The sequence below is a fragment of the Chamaea fasciata genome, unplaced genomic scaffold (assembly GCF_029207755.1).
Source record: "Chamaea fasciata isolate MVZ Bird 193981 ecotype frontalis unplaced genomic scaffold, bChaFas1.0.hap1 SCAF_5, whole genome shotgun sequence".
NCBI classification, from domain to species: Eukaryota; Metazoa; Chordata; class Aves; order Passeriformes; family Sylviidae; genus Chamaea; species Chamaea fasciata.
The window spans coordinates 73,761,145-73,782,562 of NW_027094090.1; the positions used below are offsets into that span (position 1 = coordinate 73,761,145).

General features: G+C 40.3%; 1 protein-coding gene and 1 long non-coding RNA gene across 8 annotated transcripts in view; one reads left to right on the top strand and one right to left on the bottom strand.

Moving 5' to 3' along the window:
- RERG (RAS like estrogen regulated growth inhibitor) overlaps window positions 1-21,418 on the top strand; it is a 98,710-nt gene that overhangs the window by 68,605 nt on the left and 8,687 nt on the right. For all 3 annotated transcript variants that reach the window (XM_066184463.1, XM_066184465.1, XM_066184464.1), the window contains exon 3: window positions 10,330-10,386. In XM_066184463.1, coding sequence (XP_066040560.1) covers window positions 10,330-10,386 — 57 coding nt within the window. The remainder of the gene's footprint in view (window positions 1-10,329; window positions 10,387-21,418) is intronic.
- On the bottom strand, window positions 894-20,895 carry LOC136290029 (uncharacterized). Of its 5 annotated transcripts, XR_010720931.1 has the most exons (9): window positions 19,239-19,442; window positions 17,284-17,368; window positions 12,875-12,950; window positions 10,307-10,428; window positions 9,226-9,317; window positions 4,894-4,937; window positions 3,643-3,706; window positions 3,233-3,360; window positions 894-2,353 (listed from the first exon to the last, which is right to left on the bottom strand). It is a non-coding gene; the product is annotated as an uncharacterized lncRNA (long non-coding RNA). The 5 variants fall into 5 exon arrangements; XR_010720933.1 differs by lacking the exons at window positions 10,307-10,428; window positions 19,239-19,442 and adding an exon at window positions 20,775-20,895; XR_010720930.1 differs by lacking the exon at window positions 10,307-10,428.

Consider the following 21,418-nt stretch of genomic DNA (forward strand, 5'->3'; position numbering starts at 1 on the left):
CTTCCCCCCTGTCACACACACACATAATTTCAAAGTTTACTCTGAACAGTTCCCAGGATAGTGTGTCCAGATTCCAAGCAGAAGGCTAATAATAACCCCTACATTATTTTAGCCACCAAATGGATGCTCATAAAACTGTAGTTGCAGCCAGAGATAGGAGGTGATAGTTGTTTATCAAAACAATGAATTAGTTTAAATTCATTTAGTGCTGTCACTAGCACTGGGAACTGAGCACAGCACTCTGTAGTGTACTGGCTGAACCACTGAGCAGTATTTATCTTTGCCCATTATAACATGGTCTTTTTGGAAATCACTGCTTCCAGGATCTGGGATTAATTAATCTTCCTCCTGACAGAGGCTGTGTGGGATGAGCAGTGATATGAGCCCAGGCAGATCACTAGTTAGCCTTTAGGCATAAACAGGCTTTGGTCACTGGTGATTTATGAAGAGTTGCTCTCCACCTATACCTGTTCCTCCAACCTGCTCTACAAAAGAAAAAAGGTGATGCTGGGCATGATACTCTGAGATATCCTTAGGTAGCTACCAATTCCATCTCCCTTAGGGTGACTTTTCTGCCTCCAGGGATGATCACTCCTACAGCACATTAGGAAACCTTTGTTCAGACTGAGCTTTTAGCTTCAGCTACTCATCTCTACACTTTGCAGCATTTTTTTTTACAGTGTATAAGATGTGGTCCATAGTGTTTACCTTCCATTTCTCTTCAGTTGCTCATAACATTTCTATCATTCACTTCTATCTCCTGCAGCATTGCAAACCCTACTGTGGAAAGACCTCTTAAAGAGCTCCTCTGCTCCTCCTCCTGTGTCTCTTAATTCTCCAGGTGTAATGGCAAAGCTGTTTGCTCTTAAAAAAAAATTAAATTGCTGGTACAAAGAAAAGTTCAAGATTCCAAGGGGCTGGCAAACAACAGGAACAGGTGTCTTTACAACACAGAGAAAAGGAGGGAGTGTAAAAAAAAGGCATAGTTAAAATATGAGAATAATAGCTGATTTTGAAAAAGGAGGGTTGTGCACTGTGTTAAAAAGATGTAACATTTCTCAAGGCTTATGTCGTCGGGTTCATAAAAAAAAAAAGAGGATCATTAAAAATCTTTGAGTCAGTTTTCAGTGTATTTCGTTGCCTTAATTCCTCATCTTCCTGGGACACAGGCACCTTCCAGGCATGCATCCATCAACTGATTCATTCATCAATCATCAATCAATAGGGCTGGTTCAAACTTCTGGTGTTCACCAAAGCTCCACTATCAAAGAAAGGTGGAAATTGCACAGGACATATGATCTTTCAAGATCTTCCTGAATATCCTACTCTAGCTGGATTGTAAGTGCGATGCAAAGCTTTTCTAGGTTGTCTGAGATTTCCATTGAGCCAAATCCAGAAAGCCAAGCAAAAAAAGAAAAATGAAGTTTATCACTGAAAAAGCCAGGGAACAACTTGTTTTTAATTTGATGCAAGCTGTAGTCTCACTTGATATAGTATACATAACTTAAAATAAGACAAGAAAATTATTATAGTCAGGCTGAGAAGAAGAGAGTGACAGCGAGTCTGTTCAGACCCTGACCATACAGAAACATCCAGTGCTGTCTACCAACATGAAATACAGAGCCCTGCGCCCCTTTATGGCATTTCCAGTCACCATTTGTGCTGATCTGTACAAACCAGTGAAACAGTAGCAGAACAAAGCACTCTGACAAAGGCACTTTTCCTGTTGTGAAGATTACAAGTACAGGCAGTGATCCAGCATTAATGCCAGTGCCTTTGCTCACTCAGACTGCCCTCTCATTCAAGCTGACTCACTAGAGCCTGATAAAACTGTATTTTTTAAGCATTTTTAATTACTCTAAGCCTTCAGCCTAGCAGCAAAGAGTAACTTTTGCCTTTCCAGAATGGCTTTGTCATTACCAGAACCCACCACGTCAAACAAAATGTCTTTTGCTCCTGGTTGGAGCAGCAGAAGAGAAGTTGTTGAAACACCAGCCCTCAGAACTACCAAGTACCAACCCCAACAGGAGGCAGATTGGTTCCTTGAGTTCTTCAGGAGCAGCCTCCCCCTCAGGCAGGGCTGGGATTTATGGCCAGGTTGCTGCTGGCAGCCAGGATGTTCTCACAGGACAGCCAGGCCCTGCTGACCAGTCCCTGCCCTGGCCAAGGACTCACACAGAACCCTCTTTAAACTTTGTTGGAGAAATTTCTTCATGTCCTTCGTGCATGAGACCATGCCCCCTCTCCTACTCCCTGGGAAAGTGGTCTGCAACCCTCCCTGGATGTGTGGATTAATAAGGGAACTTCACTTCTCTCCCCTTTCTTCCAGTTCTTCCTATTCTTCTCTTGGCTTCTGAGCATGGAAGAGGGAGGAGAGCAGGGATCAGATCAAAAGCTGTAGGAGAGCCTAAAAAAGAAAAGCCAAAAAACCCCCACTCTCCCACAAAAAAAACCCCAAAACAACAACCCAACAAACAAACAAACAAACCAAAAACAAACAAGCAAAAAACCCAAACCCAACCCAACTCAACCAACCAAACAACCCCTCCTCCCCCCAAAAAAACCCCCCAAAAAACCCAAACAAAAAACCAACCAACCAACTACAGCAATATCACCACCAATACCAAAAAATCACAACAAAACAAAAATCCCCACTTCAGCATTGGCCATATGTTTGTGGCCAGTCTTTCTGGTGCTCGTGTGTGTTTCTCCCAGGAGATGAGGCAGCAGCTCCACACCATCCTAGGAGCAGTTCAAGGTGTCTCCAAAATATCCAAAATTACTTTTTCCTTCAGGATTCTCATTCATGTTGCCGACACCTTGTTTCAGGTTCAGCTCTGACAGAGTAAAATCAAGTTTGAACCTGTTTGGCACACAGGAATCAGCTGAAGCCAAGGAGCTAGTGCAGGCTACAGCAAAGAAAGTGAGCCTTTGCCTTCCCCCTGTAGCAGTGACACTGGGATAAAAGGATCCAATTAATCCCCCAGATTTATCCAGTGTGATACAAAGCAGCAGTGAATGAAAGAATAATCAGAGGCTAGTAAAGCTGGTGTTGGGTTTGTTTTAAATATGCAATTCCTAAATTGCAAGTTCTTTGAAGACAAATGGTGAGGTGTTGAGTCATTTCTTTTGAAAATCCAGAAACCTAGCTTCCTTGCAAAAAAATGGCCTTTCTGTTCAAAATACATTTACCAACAAAAATTCCTTCATGCAAAAATGCTTTGGGACTAACCCGATCATCCTGCCATTGAAAGCATTATAGAATTTCTTCCTGTATTTTCTTCCATTTTTTTTTCCTTCTTAAAGATGACAAACTAATTTGACCACAAAAAGAGAGTGGGATGTTTTCTAAATTCAACACTGGAAGAAACGCAAGGAAAAGAAAATATAAAAAATTTACAGCCACTGAAAATTTTAACAGCTTGTCATTGTCTTACTGAAGTGCTGGATTTTTAAAGAGGAAAGCTTTCCACCCCTTCTTTCTTTTTCTTTCGTTCTTTTTTTTTTTTTTTTCCCTCAGATAAATCTAACTTTTTTAACTTTCATCTTGAGATGGAGGGTTGGGTTAGTGTCAAAGTTTTGTACTGTTCTGCTTTCTTCTGCCCAGTGTCTTTCAAAAGAGCATGAAGATCTGAAACTTACCTGTGTCAGTTATCCCGAAAAGCCAAAAAGTTACTTGTGTATGATTTCATCCCTGAGATTTTCCCTGCAACACCATCACAAATATACTCTGCCTCAGACTCACAAACATCTGGAGGTGTTGCCACTAACTTTGGAAAACCATATGTGTTAGTAATAGCACACCACAAAGTTTAGGGAAAGGGGTGACAGAACAAGTTATACAGTGAAGTCAGGAGAGAAAAATGATGCAAGTGTGGATATAACCCTAAAATGATCAAAACCACTAGACACACCAGTCTGATAATTTATCTTTCACATGGGAGGAGATTTGTGGAATAAACAACCTTAGATTGAAATGATATGTTATGGAATAGGGTAACATAATGTAAATTAAGGCTCCTGCTTGAGTTCCATATGCAGGAACCTTTGTAAAAAAAATGCCTTTAGCACTGAAAGCAGTGGGGAGAACATTGCTACAAAAACCCTTCTATTCAGTAAGGATGGGATGAATGACTATTAATCAATTAAAAAAAAAAAAATCAGGGTGAGCTATCCAGAGGAACGTGTAAAGAAGTCCAGTCTCCTGGACTAAGAGAGTTGAGATGAATATGTAAATACATCGTGCCATTGACTTCCAGAATCTGAGATAACTTTCTTGAAACAGTTACTTTTCCCCAGGTTCTTTCCACTCAGAAGTTCCTAAAATCACATATTTCCCATAGAAGCAAAATGCAATTGCCTCTGAGATAGATAGAAATTGCCTCTAACAAATGAAATACTCCCCAAAATCTTGTTGCAGAAATTGAAAAGCAACAATGACATGAAATACACTGACACTTAGTCAGGCTGGAATATGAATAACCTGACGGAGACTGCTAAAAACCAGAGCTGAGCAGGACTGTGGTTTGTCTCTTCCACAGTAGGATACCCATTCCAAACAACTTGCAGAAAGAGGTCAGTTATTGACATCTAATTGAACAACCTACTGAATTATTATCTGAAACAGCCTTTGGAGTCCTGCTGCATTCACATTCTGCATGTAAAAATTATTCAAAATCTAATATGCAGCACTTAATATTGTGCATTTGAAAGCTCATTGGTGGTTTTGAAATACTTGAACATGGAATGGTGGTTTCAACCATGATCCTGCTGTGAGAATTGAGACAGATATTTGGGACAGGTATTCCAGTACCTTTATGTTCCACCAGAACAAAAAGATATTTGAACCATTCTTGGTGCTCAGATTTGAATCCACAAAAGTGAGGCCCTTACCATTACCACTGAAGAAAAAGTCTTGCATTACAGATTGAAACCTCCTGAAAGGCAAAAGCAACACATTTTATCACACGGCTGTTCAGTCCTGGTGTGTGTTTACTCTATCCCAGTATTTATACACCTGTATGTAGATACACACTGTTGTATATAAATTGCTATGTGGTATATATAAGAATATATACATTTGGTATTTATATTTAATTGATCTTTATATATTAAAGTATACATAGTTTTTAACTTATATTGGCAGTCAGTGGAGGACCTCCCTGTGCTGTTAAAGAAAAACTATCATAAACAGGAATTTTTCTGAACAGCTCACTGCTTAAGACAGTGACTTAAATATGCTTAAAACATGCAGAGTTTGAAACAGCAAGGCAGTGTAAAACAAAGCATTTTTATACTTGATTGAGTTCTCCCTTATTTTTCTCACTGATCTTGGTTTTTGCTCCATTAGATTTACTGTAGGAAAAGTCTAGTTTACTGCATCAGGTCCCAGCATCAGAAGTGACCACAGGGAGCAAACCAAGAGAGCAGGCAAAGGGAGAGAACTGCTGTCCACGTCTCACATCCCCATATCACTGAATTGCCAGCGATCCCATCAGGGCTGAGTCAAACTCAAGCCCACGGATGCAGAGTAAGGGGCAGTGAGTGCATGTTTACATCCCTGATGGATCAGAAAAGGACTCGGCATTATAAGTTCACACTTTCCCCCACAAGCAGACACCCCCAGATGACCTGCACTTCCAGAAGCAAATTAAATTCTCATGTTTTTTTTCTGTTTAAGGAGGCAGAACATCACCTGCCAGAATCCAGCAGCACTGCCATCCTGCAGGCTGGAACTCACCCCATCTTCCAGGGGGGACTGAAATTCCGATACATAAAGGGCCTCTGAAAAGGTGAATGGGGAATGAACTCTCTAACAAAAATATGTATTTTAAGAGAAAGTGAAATGCTTCATTTCTGAAAGTGCCTTTTGATCGCTATAACCTTTGGTTTTAACCACTCTGGTGTCTCCTGCCAAGTGTGGTTTACTGATGACACATCATCATGGCACCAGGAATGGACTTGTTGATAAGTTAAATAATGGGACTACTTTCAGACCATTTTTATAGCTGAAAATTCTCATGGCGTAAAAGAGTCCTCACACCGTTATTTCACTGTGGAAAACTGTTATTTTTCTTAGAATAACTTTGAACTCTGTAACTTGTTGGGAAGGGGGTTGTTTTTCAAATAAAACCCTACTTCTTTTCTTCCCCAAAAAACTCAGCTTGTATTAGCTGGAACAGTACCAAATCCACAAAGATATGTATTCAGACAGATTGTAAATTTAGCTAGAGCATTTATATGTTACTAAATCCAAACAAAGATCTAAAGCAAGATGCAAAATATCACACACACATTAAAAGAAAAAAAAGTTCCAAAACATATGGATTGGGATTTTTAAAGCTGAGTAAGGGACTCAGCCACACAAGTTCGAAAGAAATTGATTAATTTTGTGGTTGATAATTTTGGTTTATATGCCAAGTTAAATCCTCATACAACCTCATTGTCTTCAGTGGAGTTGCACTGCAAATGTATTTAACAGATAGTCATGATTCTTCTCCAAGAATAGCTTCTAAGGCAGAAGTTTCAAACATGAGTGAATGAAAGCCCTGTGCCAAGTTCTACCCTAATTTATACCCTGTACAAAACAGCTGACTTGGAAGCGATGGTGTCAGGAAAGGCAGGAGGAGACATGAGTCTGTTCTTCCTCTGCTGGGACATGATATCAATTCCCTCTGGTGACGGTCACGTCTCCAAAAAACACAGTGGGAATCCACGAGGCAGTTTGATGGAGATTCTTTCCTTCCAAGCCTGCAAATTCTTGCATTTCACAAGCTGGAAGTGTTCAGGGAAGAGCCTGGATTAGTCTCAGTGGAGAGCCATGAAATTCACTCCTATTAACCTGCATCAATCTGAACTTTGGCTGCTTCAAAATGAATTTGAGGATGAGCACTGGAAATGGCCATTTTAATATGAATATAGGAATTAGTCACTTAATTTAATTAGAAAATAATGTGTTTCAGACAGTCTCACTCTCAATGTTATTTTGAACAAAACCCAGCATTTGGATTAGTTTTCTTTAGTCTGTGGGCTATTTTTGGCTCATTATTAGCATTAAACATGTCTAAGTAAAACTGACTGGTCATACAGTACACACACCTTTGTGCAGGTGAGAGGGAAGATAATTCCCATCTCAGCTTATCTTCTGTGCAGCATTACTAAGGACATTGGGGGGATATGGTTGCTTTGTCCAAAGCATAATTTAAGCCAGCAGCAGAAATCTGACTGCTCCAGCTCTAAGTCTAGTAGATTGCTAATGTCCTCACTCCTGATTCTTCTCCTGGCAGAGTTATTTTACAGAAAAGTGATGTAATCTGGCAGTGAGTGACCTCAACATAAACAGGGTGGCTCCACAGTAATACCCCTGCTCCAAGGCATCACTGCTGGGGTAGGAGGCAACGAGCCAGCAAGTTGGTCTCCAGACTGACAGCCCAAGCACTTGGATGCCCTTCCCAGGTCTTCCCTCATCCTCTATTTTCAGTCAAATCAGGCAGCAAAGTCACATACATTGTTTTAATGCTCCACTGGATGTCAGAGGCCCATCTGCTAAGCACCCCTAATGAGGCAAAAGTAAAGACATTTCCCTTCCAACATAGTCTGCAATGCTTATAAACAGAACAGCCTCTGGATCAAGAGCCTCTCACGTTCCCCATCTGCAAAATGCAGCTAGCTGCTTATCTTCAGCCCTGTAAAAATGTGTGGAAGTGAAAAGCTTTGTAGGATGTGCTGTGACCACTGCCATGAAAGAGAGCAGAAGTATTTGGGAGGAATTGACTGGGTCAGAAGCAGGGAGGCTGAGCAGAGCCAGCCTTGGAGGAGCAGCAGTCCTGAACAGCTCCAAGGTGTGTGTCCCAAAACTGACACAGAGCACATGGTTCTGAAGCTGAGAGTTGCCCACTCACTGGGGTTGTGCTTAAAGGGTATTTTCTTCCCTTCACTGGGCCCAAAGAAAAGTAAAGTACTTAATAAAATGCTTTATTGGCAGCAGTGCCTAGCAGGTGGCTTTCTGTGCTCACCACTGTGGTCTGCCAGCAGAGAGACTAATTGCCATCTGACTGTGCATGGCAGCCACCTCCCACCCTTCCTTTCTTTAGTTCAGGTCCCTCCTAAGCATGTAATTATTTATCTGCGTGTGCTGGAGATAATTACCACCTGGCTTCCCCCTTCTCACCGGAGCTTACACACCCGTGATCTCTAATTCTTCACCTCTGCAGCACTGCACACCTGCACCTTTTCATCCTGTGGACATAACTCTGGGTTTCTCCTTCCAGGCTCATCTCAGCACCTCCAGTTCTACTTCTACTTCTTATGGCTTGTCACCTTCTAATCTCTCATATTTGGGCACCTCCAAAATCAGCTCTTCTCCCTCTTTTCCTTCAGAGCAGCTGCTCTCCGTGACCTGTCTTAGTTGTGCTTGACTGACTTCCAGTCCCCTCCGTCATTTCTGCTCTCCTCTCCAGCAATTTCCATCTACAAGTACAAGCTTATCATAAATAGGTGGACCATGTTTAAGTATAAAAATACTTGGACTAATTCATCTGCCTGTTCTCTCTCATTACCTTCTCCACGTCCAGGCACAAGCTCAGGCTCTGCCAGGTAGCCCATCACTGCTTCTCATTGAGAGTATGGCTGCCAAAGAATAATTTTTAAAATCTATTTGATTTTTAAAATCTGTTTTAATTCATTTTAAATCTGTTTAAATTTTTTAAATCAGTTTTTAAATCTGTCCTTGACAAAGAAGATAGTAAGAGAAAATCTGTTACTAGCAATTAGAGAATAATCATGACCAAACTTTCAAAACAACAAGATGCTTGGACTAATCCAGCTATGATAAAAGGTGCAGAAAAAAAGTCCTGGTGCAACATCACCAAGGATGGGAAATCAGCTATAAAGAGGTCATCTTGTTTTGTTATGACATTCAGGTTAAGGACCATGACTTAAAAAGTTACTTTGACTAAGAATTGCCACATCTACTCTGAGGAACAAGTACAGCATTTCAGCAAAGCCTAAGGAAAAAAAAAAATCAAAGTAGAATTTCTTAAGGAAAACAGAATCTTAAAATAACACCAGCTTCAAATTGCTTATTGTGTGGTGATCTAATTTTCTTTGGATCAGCTTCTTATTACCCCTCCAAGTATGAGGCCTAGTTAATCTTCTTAAAACTAATATTCTGACTATCTGATTAAGCAAATCTTAATTCATTAGATTTATTCTACAGATTCTTGCCTTATTCTACTGTTGGGCATAGAAGTCTGGGATGGAGGGCATTCTCCTGGCTTCAGTTTTCAAAAGGATCAGAACTGAGTTTTACTGTCCACCTGCAACCAAAAGAATAGAACAATCATACGGGTCTGATGACAGGGAAAAGTCTTCCTGTAGCTTTAACTGCTGCACTAAAAGCTAGTGCAGTGCTATCTCTGGCTTCATTTGCAGAAAGGATTTTGGATGGTTTGCAGTGGTAAATGATTCATTTACATCACTACAAATTCAAAGCACTGCTTAGTTTTAAATTCAAGAATAATCAAGGTAAATTGTTTTAAAAGGATTTGGAGGGATAGAAAAAATTAAATACAAGAACATAAGTAGCAAGATCTTAGCCTATAAGCTGAAACTCAGAACTACCTGTCCTGTGCTCCAAAAATCTAAACCTTTAGTTCTGTTTCTGCAAATTGATTAATAGCATGTGTTGACCATTGGTTTGAAATATTTAATCTGTTTTCTTCAAGTAGGCAAAATGTGGAAGTTAAACTGTCACAAGGAAGGCATGCCAAAATAGAGAGGGAAGCTATTTAGCCAATTATTTCTGCCTTACAAGGCTTACAATCCAAAGACAAGTTTTTAAGAATAAAATTATTTTGATCAATCAGTGTCTGAAGTGTCAAAGCTGGTTCCAAAACCACCAACACTTTTTCCACTGATTGCACGATACCTAAAGCATCCAAAGTAGCAGCTTTAATACTGCAAAAAGTTTTTCAGTTGCTTTGGTTTGGCTTTTTTTTTTTGGTTTTTTGGGGGTTTTGTTGTTGTTGGGAGTTTTTGTTTGGGTTTTTTTGTTTGGTGTTTTTTTTTGTTTTGTTGTTGTTGTGTTTGTTTGTTGTGGGTTTTTTTGTTCCTCTTTTTTGTTTTGTTCTGTTGTCCCCATCCAAAAAATGTGAAGTGGGCCACAGTGACAAGTTCTTGAGTGCCTCAATAAGCAGCACTGCCTCCTGCTCACAGTTCAGGGGAGCTGCTGCCTGTCCATTCACATGGAAAACCTTGCTAGGAAAGCTTTAAATAATCTGTTGAGCTGATGTTTTGTCCTTCTCACCTGAAATCTCTTTGTTCCCCCAGCTCTCGTGGTGCGGTTCCTGACCAAGCGGTTCATCTGGGAGTACGACCCAACGCTAGGTAGGTCATTGTGTCCTAGAAGGGTGGTGTGGAATGGCATGGCTGAAGCAATGGAAATCACAAGTGTTAAAATTCCAAGCCTCAGTCAGCCTCTAAGTTTGCTGCAAAAAAAGCTTCTCTGTGGTCATTTTAAGCTGGAGCAAATTGTTACCTAAGATGGCAGAATAGAGAAGCAGCACCACCCAGACAAAGGCTGAGTTACTGTGTGAGGCACATTTCTGCCCACTCAGAAATCCATGGGAATTCTGCCATTGAAATTAATTTGCTTCAGCATTTTGCTCTTCAAACCATTTAGTGTTGGTACCTTGGGAAGGCTGACATGAAATAGAAACTGGACAGAGCTAGAGAACAAAGCAGGTATTTATTGAAAGGCCTTTAGGGTACACCTTGGGCAGGACAGGAGCCTGACCAGGATTACACCCAAGATGGACTTAGAGTGGTCACAAAATGGACAACTGGTCACGAGGTCTCACACTTTTATACGTGGTGGGCCATTTGCATATTGGGGTTTAATTGTCCAGTTACAGCTTCAGGTTTGTGAGGTTCCATCCTTCTTGTTTCTCCCTTCAGCCCACCATTTTGTGTGATTTTGGGCCTGAAAGTTGTCCTTGGTCCTCAGGAGGAAAATGATTTGTTCTGTCTTCCTACTCTGTGAAGAGAGCTGACTGACACTTAATACGAGGCTCAGAACTGCATCCCTAGGCAGCACAGAATGTGAAAAACATGAAAGTTAAGGCATCAGTGTGAGATCAGTTTTCTGCTTTTGAATAACCCAAATATCTTCTGCTTGAGAATGAGATGGCTGGGATGTAGATCTGTATTCTAGGACAAAGATCTTAAAAATTCGTGGCCAAGCAAAGGTAGGTTTTTACAGCCAGCCTACCTAGACGTAGGTAAATTTTTTTGTCCTCATTTTCAAACATATATTGTCTCATTTTTTGGTGACCAGATAAGGGTACCAATCATCTAAAGGACATCCACATGTCCCTTCCACTGCTCCCACTTTGCTCTGTTGGGTCTGGCATTTTCAAGAAGCTGGCTCAGACATCTCAAAAAACCTGTCAAACAGTTGCCCTGAATTAGAGGCTTCACTTAAAATTTGTGTGAAGGTCAATTATCTTAGCATTTCTTAAATTAGCATATATTTAAATGCTCTCCAAATCCTGGCCAAGAAGTCCAAGACAAGGCATTGACTTCTTAGAAGGTGCCTTCAACACCTCAGGACTAAGTAATTCACATACAAAGTAAAGGGCTGGAAAACTCTCCCGTCTCCAACAATGTGCTCCTCTCTCCTTCCTTACGTTTCTTTGCAGGCTCCAAAACAGATCATACAATTAAATACCAATTTCTTAATCAATGTTCTTTCCTTGAGAGGTCTCATTAAGGAAACAGAAGATGCCATAAAATTGCACAGCAGAAATGAAGTTTGATGTATTTTATCACAGAACGCAGGCAGCCCTTTGTAAAAAGCAAGTATCCAGGATAATACTAAGTATTTTTGTTTGGCAAAATGAAGAGAGAACAGACATCAAAACTCCCATCTTGGGAAAATAAATCTCAGCACAACCTGAACTCAAATACATTGTTTCATCTGCTACTATCAATATATTCCTCAGTGAATTATGTGTCACCTGCCTTGTGCTGCACAATGGAATTTTCAATAGAATGTTCCTTTAGTATTATTAGTGTTAGTACTTTACATTTCTATCACTAGTTCATCATTCTGAGGACTTGACAAGAGATGTATAAAGGCCCTCTCTATCACTGTAGTCCAAGTTCTTACAATTTCTTACAGGGCTACTGCATGCAGAAACCTCCTTTTTGCCTTGTTTAAGCAAACAAAGGAAGTTATTAGCAAGCCACAAAGTTCATTATTTTTTGCCCCATTATGAGGGCCCCATGCCCTTTTTGCTGTACAAGGCTTGACATTTGTTTCTGTTTTACAAATGAATGCAATTGCAAATTACCATGCCCCTCAGGAATCTAATTGTCTTCTCTTTGCAGCACAGAAAGCTTTTGTGCAGGCAGCAGTGTTATCTCAATAAACTAAAAAATTAAATCTCTTCTGACTTACTGAATTCTACATCCCCATTCAATTTAGAGAATAATAGCTTAAATTGTGTATTGCAGTCATCGTGATGCTCAGCGCTCCAGGTTGCTCTGAGGAAACAGTTTGAGAAATTCAAAAACTAATAAACTATTGTCAAGGAGTTATTTCTTAATCACAGTAATCCCTTGCAGAAGCTGCTCACCAAGAGATTGTTTTGTAAAGTATTATTTTGTCAAACTACAGATCACATTGGGATTCAAAAAAGGCCCTGAAGTGTTAGAGATGAAAAATTTTCTTGAAATCATAGCCACTATTTAGGCCTTCAGAGATCAGTCAGAAAAAAACCTGTACCTTGAAAAGCTTTGGAAACCAGTGCCTGAAAAAATACATTTCTGTCTTTTAGCATCGTCACCCTGCAATTATTTGGTTTTCAGTTACCTGTAAACATCTGAATTCACTGAGAAGTTTTAGCAGAATAGATTCATTTCTTCTCAGCAGTCATGGGCTGGCAGTTCTGTGGAAAGAGGGATATCTATGTGCTCAATCAATATAAAAAATTAAAGTTGTGTCAGTGAGAATCATTTCCTCTACCGGGAGAAATAAGCAACTTTGTCAACTTATTCTAAAAGGACAAGAGTAAAACAGATGCAAACCATCCAGCTACTAAGCAATGGGAGGTTCTGCCAAAAATCACTGGGGCTGTGACAAAAACATCAAATTTATGGTTTATTTCTTATGTCAAGTTTTCAACCACCCATTAGCCCTCTGATGCAAGCAATCCCCAGAAAACTGCTTTTTTTAGGAATGCTTTCACCCAGGTGTTCAAGGCCTGATAGAAATTCAGCATTAATCTAAAGTAAGCATCATATTAAAAAAAAAAAAAAAAAAAAACAACAAACAACTCAACTCTATTCCTCTTTTTATTCAAGGGTGGCACAGTTTAACTGGAAGGGAAAAAATACACCTTATAAATATTCCTTACTATTCTAACCTGCCAGAAGAAAATGAAGGGCCATATTTTTAGCAGCACCTGGATGGAATGCTGTACCACCAGGAGCCAAATTACCAACCACAAAATAACATTTTCTACATAAGGAATGTCACTGAACCTTGCAAGCTTTGGAAAAGAAGCGCTGCTGCTGCTGAAGTCAGGGCTCTGCAGCTGCTGCTACTTCTGTGAAGATGTTGGGTCTGTACAGACACTGGTGGGACAGCTGCATCTTCACAAAAATACATCTCACTCTGTTTCTCATTTAACTCTTCTCAGCCAAAGGGCAACAACCACAGCAAAGGTCATTTTCTGTGCAGTGTGAGCCATCAGCCTTGACTCATCCAATATTTCTGTATAACTGGCAAGTCATTGCCACCATCTTGTCATGTGGTTTTTGTTTGCTTTTCCAAAAGGTGCTAAATTCCTCAAGGTAAATTCCTACCTGGCATTATCAAGGTGAATGGGTTTCCACTTTCATCTTCATTTACAGTTAAATTGCAGCTATCTCACATTTTCAACAGAATTAGATGAAAGAGCTCTATGTAGAGATGGAACTGCACATTTTAAAAAATGAATGCTGTTGTTTTCTTAAATATTAAATACATGAAGAATTCAGCATTAAACCAGTCTTCTTTAGGTAGTTAAATATGCGCTGAGAAAGGGCATTGGGTTCCTATGTGGATTTCACCAAAATTCACTGAAAAAAATCATTAATGTTTACATGTTCCTAAATAGGACACAACTTGAAAAACATACAAGCAAGCTCGGTGTAATGTCAAGAGGCCTCAAAATGCTTGGCCTGGGTTGGGCACCAGTGAAGTCACACTCTTACCATGAATGTGGGACTCCTGTGGACCTCGGTGACCCCAGGGCTTGACACCATAATGTTCAGGGAATTCAGCAGGGAATAGCTGCTCTCCCCAGTCCCAGTAAATTGCAACAACAGTCTGAATCTCAGCAATTCCCCCCAGGAGCTACTGGCAGTGCCCAGAATTTAGGGTGCCTTCACCTGAGCTCAAAGACGGAGAGATGTTGTGGTTCACTTTGATATTTAATTGATTTTAAAATTGGAGATGCTGAATCAGAGTAATCAAGGGAACTGCTGAACTTTTTTTTTTTCTTTCTTTCTTTTTTTTTTTTTTCCTTGGGAGGCAAAAAAGGAGGAGGAAGCCCAAAGAGCCATCATAGCAACAGACAGACAGAGGGCCTGCAGAGAGCTTCATGGGTAGCAGCAAATTTCCTGCCTCCATAAGCCATGAGATGCAGGGAGAATCTCCTGGATCAAATGATGAAAGAAGAAAATTCATCATTGCTATGGCTGGGCATTTTTAAAAGTAATTTTGCAGCATTTCTCTGAGAACACATTTGTTGTTCCATCAAAAGTTGAACAATTTGCTTTAGTAGAATCAGAGCTGGGGTAGCCAAGAATTAGACCCCCCCCCAAAAAAAAAAACAAAAGCAAAAAAACAAAAAAAACCCAACCCACCAAAAAAACCGAAAACAAAACCAAAAAAAACCCCCACAACAAATGAGGGGAGTATTATGAACTATGTTTTGTCATTTGTTTTGGATTAGAATTTTTATGTATAGTTGGGAGAATCAGGGGGTTCCTGAGGCTCAAGAACTTAAACATCAATTTTTGCTATATAGGAAAAAAACCCAAACAAATAAAACCCCAGGTAAATGCAGGAGACAGGCTCCTCAGCTCTTTTCTTGTTTCTGTAACCGATTTGTTGTCTGCAGTCTCTCTGCCTCTATGTCTCTCCTATAAAATCCTTCCTCTTACAGAAGGATTGTAAATCTTTAGAGTAACTGATATTCAGATTTAAGACACTCATCAAAGGCACACAGAAACACCAAAGCAAAGACTGGATTTGAAACAAAAATCTACTTAGATCAGCAAACAAGGAGGTGATATTTTTGTTGACCTTTCTATAAGTGTCTTGGCTTTCTCACACTAGATGTCTTTCTCTAGCTATTCCCACATTTCATAGGACTTTTGCAATCCTCTGAAAAGAAAACTCCCTCTTAGCAGATAATCAGTAGAACAGGACATGACAGACTGCCCTGTGTATGAAGGCAAAGAAAGACAGAAAGCAAAGGAGTTTATTTAATTTGAATGGGAGGGAGAGAAGACTCTTCACTGCTTTAAAGGAGTAGAGGTAACTGTAAGAAACAGGAGTCTTAAGAAAAATTATGATTTTGCCAGGACTATTAGATTAATAGTGACATTTTTGAAGAGGATTTCTCCCGACCATATCACAGTTTCTTTACAAGTTTTTGTTCACTCCTTTTTCTCCTGGCCTAATAAAAATCTTGAACAGTGTTGCTATAAAGTCCTATCTAATGCAACACACAGACAGCCCATAAGAGACCCTCAAACATGGGTAAAATGTGTAGGTATCAGGAAAGCAAGAGAGATAGGAGACAAAGTTGTAAAAATTGCTTGAAGGAAGGAGACAGAAACCTCTCTTAGAGCCCTCTCCCACAGCAGAAAACTAAATCTCCTACAGACAAGCTCAAGACTTGCAAATTTCACCACTGTGGCAAGAACAGCAGAAACGACTTTGTGAAGGTATTTACACTGGCAAGAAGGCTTTTCCCACTGGAAAACTTCTTGCAAGGATGATTATTTTTACATTAGAAGGACAATTTTGCCTACATCTATAGCTAGAGGGTTCTGTTAGCAAGAGAGTATCATTCAGGAAACACAAGGAAAGCTTGGAGGTCCCATACATGATATAAATAATATGGCAAAACTAGCAAATAATGCTGGCCTGAGTTTTTTTTCTGCACTGGATAAATACAGTTCTGTATGAACAACATAAACAACAGAGCAAAGTGGGAATATATCCAACTGGCTTTCATCAAAATGGTTGAGAATCAGAAACAGCTTTGCTGTGGGAATCAAGACCTCACTAAAGAGTAGAAGCATTTAGTATCATTTATTATATATTATAATTCATCCTAGCAAGAGAAGATGCAAGAACTGTCTTTCTGGGATAACTTTGTGCCACTGAAGCCACGATAAAGAGCTCATGTCCAAATGCAGCTCTCCAGGATTGTCTTTGCTGTCTGGTTTATTCAGCTAACACATTGTCTGGACATCTGGAATACCATGTGAATACAAACTCCTGATCCCTGGGATTTCCATCCCCACTGCAGATCCCAAGTTAAAGAAACATTGTCTTTGTGCATTGTGGATTTTTAGTTTTCTTGACTTGTGACTTACTCAGCAAGTTTGCATTAACACTCCTGAAGGTTTCACTGCCTGTCTCTAGCAGAAAAATTCTACAGCAGCACAGCTGAGGGAGAAACTGCCCAGAGATCAAACAGAGCTTTCAACAGAGCAGCCCACAGTAAAAGAGGTGTTTAGAAATCATTAACTGATGGCCTCCTCAGCCCTTGGGTGTAAAGGCTGACAGCCCTGGAAGGAAAGCAGCCTCCCCTGCCAGCCCTCTCCACTTCCAGCTGCACTACAGGATAGTGAGGTCTACAGCGATGGAATGCAGTCTTTCATGATGGAAAATAACCATTTTCTATAGCAAGCAGAAGAGCCATCATCTTGCAAAACTTTGCCTTCTGCATATTTCGTCTGAAACCACCCGTGTTGACAACTCCAGCTTGTCCGAGCACAGGCTGGGAATAACATACGTGGTGCTGGGCAGGCCCTCAGCCAGAGTGCGGCTGAGGGACAACCAACAATTTGGGGCTGGGAGGAATGGCTGCCAGCCTCTGCCTCAGGGACTGCCATGACAAATATGTAGGCTCTTCATAAATCACTGGCAAACGGCCTTGTTCTCAAGCCAGACTCCAGCTATTCATATGCTCAATTTTTATTGACAAAATTACTCACTCCTTCTGCCTCGGTGCTCAAGGGGTTCTGTCCTCAGCAGTCTAGGTTGTGCCTTCCTAGGAATTTTCCTGTGATCATGTTTTTCCTACATCAAAACAGTAGAAACATTATTTAACTTGATATACATTTAATATGCTGCCTCATTTTTACTGTGCTCTTCAGCAGGAGGGATTTTTACTGAAAGTATTATAGCAATGAGCCATGAAAGTATTCCCAGGTTTCTCTGAGGTGTTTCTAAAGAAATGGACTCATACGGCCTATAGCACATTAAAACACTACCTCTGGCTCCTAAAATTCTCGACAAAGACTTGAAATGATGAAATTGTAATTGAGAGCAGCAACAGAAGATACTTCCAATAACATGGGAAGCAGTTATCTAAAAATGTGTTTTGTTTTTTTTCATATGAGTCTCAAGATGAAGCTATTCCTGATGCCAGTAATAAAAATACTTTTTTTTTTTTTACAGTAGCTCAACAGACAGCAAAACTCAGGAATGGCAGTGGCTGTTCTTGCTATAGCTACAGCTGCAAAATATTTTGCTCCTACTTTTGTTGCTCATCATATTCTGAAATGTTTCCCAGATGAGTAGAATTTCCCAGTGCATGCCTCTGCACCTTCAGGAGAGAAAGCTTTTGTTTTACTTGTTTTGGGTGTGAGAAAAGTCTCACTGGTTAGTTTTCATTTATACTGTCAGAAGCAAGGTGAACTCAGCTTTACCAACAAAAGGCAAGAAGACAAAAAGGCATAGTAAAATATGATTTATTTAGGCTTAAATCTATCAGGTACGTAATTCCTACCAAGAACCAACATCCCTTCTGAGCATTGGCAAGAAAATTCAATTCAAAAAAAAAAAAAAACCAAAAAACAAAAAACTAAAACAACCAACAACTGTTTTAACCTTTGAGCTTACCGCCTACTTGCTCTGTTCTGGCTTTATTGGTTTGGTTTTAGCATGCCTTGATGAATTCAGTTCTCAGGTACCTGCCCACATTTTCTTTGCCTATCTCAGTAAAAGTTGAATGAGACAGAAGCTACAGAAAGGAAAAGCAATGTCCCTTCTCAAAAGAAACCCATTCTTCACATGCAGCAGAAAAATCATATATGCTTACAGCAGGAGGTAACAAAGACATTTTTCATAAGAGCTTTTAGAGTCCTCTTCAAGAAAGCTATTCTACAATTTCTGTTTGGAGAGCAAAATATTATTTATTGAAAATATCAACAGATCAAGAAGAAATGTTTTTCTCTAGACTAGGTTTATATTACCCATGTGTTCTACCTAAAAAGAGGAAATTCTAGGGTTGCAGCAGATCCTCTCATGCCAAGATGAAAGCTTTACAGTCTATTGGGGCTATGTAAACACTAGCTATCTATTACCTTCCCACTTAATTAGAAATAGGAAAGTGTCATAAAAACCAAACTGCTCACTAAGCAGCAACCTAATCAAGCCTCATTCCTCCTGGATTTGTTCTCCATATTTCACACTACAGTAGCTGGATTTTTTTTTAATCATACTGCTCAGAAGAATAGCAATGTTTGTAATATGCTTATCAATACCAAGAGCCCCCAGGGAAGTCTTTTTTTTCCCCTGCAAAATAACTTTTTTCCATAATTATTCAGCAGCCATAGTCAATTGTTTAATTCATTAATTAATGAATGATTGTGGCTCAAACCCAAATCAACTGCTGCCACTTTCCAACATGTTTCTCAGCCCTTTTGAAAGCTCTAAATATATTTGAAATAAACCTTAATTTTTCAAACGGTGGAACCACAAGAACCAAGAGTGCTTTGCACAGCAGTAGTGCTGGGGGATTGCAGCTTTATGACCAGGAGCCACTCTGAAATCTCTCATCAGCCTCCAAAGCCACACTCACCAGCACCTATGAGCCTGTCACTGGGAATATGACGGGAAGCACAGCACACCCCCAGACCAGCAAGGACAGGTCAGATTTACTTACTTATATTGAAGCAGTGCAAATAAATCAATCTATTTCTACAGGCCACGGATCAGTCTGCACAGCATCTCCTTAATTCTGCTTTGCCACCAGAGCAAAACCCAGCTCCATGGTGTCTGTCCCATCTCTGAGGGCTCAGCCATATAGCTAGAGGTAGAATATATAGGCAACACCTGGTGCAAATCACAATCTGAAGTGCAGAAAGTTGCCGAAAATCATCTTGGGAGCCACTGGTAGAGTGTTAGACCTTGCTTTTTCTACTTAACTGTGATGATGCAAGCATTAGGCTTTTACAGCCTGGATTCAGCTGACCAATTTTGGACTGCCAGGTACTTTTGGGGTGCAGTTTATTCCAGGAGAGAGCTCAGATAAACTCTATCCACCAGCACCTATGTTATTTCATCAATTCTAATAGGACTCAAGGGTGCTTGGGTGAGACACAGACACCTGTGTTGTCAGTGGTTTGTTTCAGTCAAGGGTCCAGCAGTTATCTCAAGCCCTGTAATTACTTTCTGGCTGCCCATCGAAAAAAAGAAAGAAAGAAAAAGAAAAAAAAAAAAAAAAAAAAAAAAAAAGAAAAAAAAAAAAAAAAAAAAAGCTGTGCCACAAAGAAAATGATACTAATAAATCCCAAAGCAAGGCACTGGTTTTGTGATGTACCATGGGATCAATGTGAGCAGGCTGGAACGAACATCTTAAGGGCTCATAATTTGCAAGACAACTAGATTCTTCAGATTTTTCTGTTCCCTTGAAGGAGAAGCCATGTCTGTGATTACACCAAAAATGCTTTCAACGTCCAGCTGTTTTACACTCCTCATTAAAATTCACCCAGCTACCACACATTCCAAAGCACAGGAACAGACACACATTTAGTGAGATTTATTTACATGAATCTGACCTAAATCGGTGCTACTCATCCAAGATCAAATTCCTTTCCAACGTGAGCAGCCAAAGCAAGTTAAACTTGCAACATAAACTGCTGCCAGAGTCCTATTTTGAGAAGTCAAGTATCACTTAAGATTCATCCTGCTTTTGCACAGTGAACAAAAGTCTCTCCCATGAGATTTATTCTCCCATTTCATAGGGAAGGTCTGGATGGCCTACCCCGTCCTGAGTCCTGAGGACATTTTACAGATATCCTGCAGTCATGGGTGGGTGAGAACTTTCTCAGGTTCTGTGAAAAAATTCTCAGCAGCCACTTGTCAAGCAGGGCCAGATGGCTGAAGGCATATGAGCACTGCAAAGCCTTAGCAAGTAAGGAGCTAAAATCACTTTTCTTACTCAGAGAGCCATCCCTTCTTCACAGCACCCTCCCCCAGAGAAACAGAGCAGAAGTTCCTAAATAACCTCGAGCTTGAAGTACTACACAGGGAATCCCAACCTAGCACTGAACACTGAAATAACTCATTTAAGGTGCAGCTCTAACACCAAATTAGGGTTTCCTGCTTTTTCAGCATTCCCTGAGGGTATTGCTGCAGCCGGGAAGGAGGGTGTGTGGAAAGCACAGATAAGACATACCACCAAGGGACTTTGATATACCTCACTCTGCTGTGTAGGTATAGCCTCAGGATCACAAAGGCAGACTCCAACTACTTCAACAGCCTGAAAATCCTATCCAGAAGGGGTATTTACAGCCTTTAAGAAAACCCAGTCTTCATGGCCTGACACCCTACAGCAAGGTTGCCATCTGCCCAAGTAAATTGACCATTTGTCCCTATTGGAGACAGCTGGGCTATTACAGCAATTAAGGTGGCACAGGGAGGGAGTAACATTTTTCATTTGGGATGAGGCTGTTCGCAGCACTGGCAGCACTGAAACATTCCTGATTGTGAAGAGGTGACATTCCTAAGTGAATAATGAAAACAGGCATTCACGAAACACGAGCCCTTCCAAAAGTTCAAGTTAAAGAAATGTGTTTCCTCAATAGATATCCTTCGTTCCTATTGAAGAGATTTGCACCAAATGAAAGAATTGTGTCTCTGACAATGCAAAGAATTCATAGCCACTGGCCAGACTTTTACAGCCTTACATATTTGCCTTTTGATAAAGGACATCTGTGAGCTAGCAACAGTAATAAATCTGAATGTTAGCACAGATAGTTTTCCCCATTTTAGGTCAAGTGCTCTCAAATTTAGCTTATCAGCTTATTAGGATAAAACAAGCTCCTTTGTCATTAGTTTTCT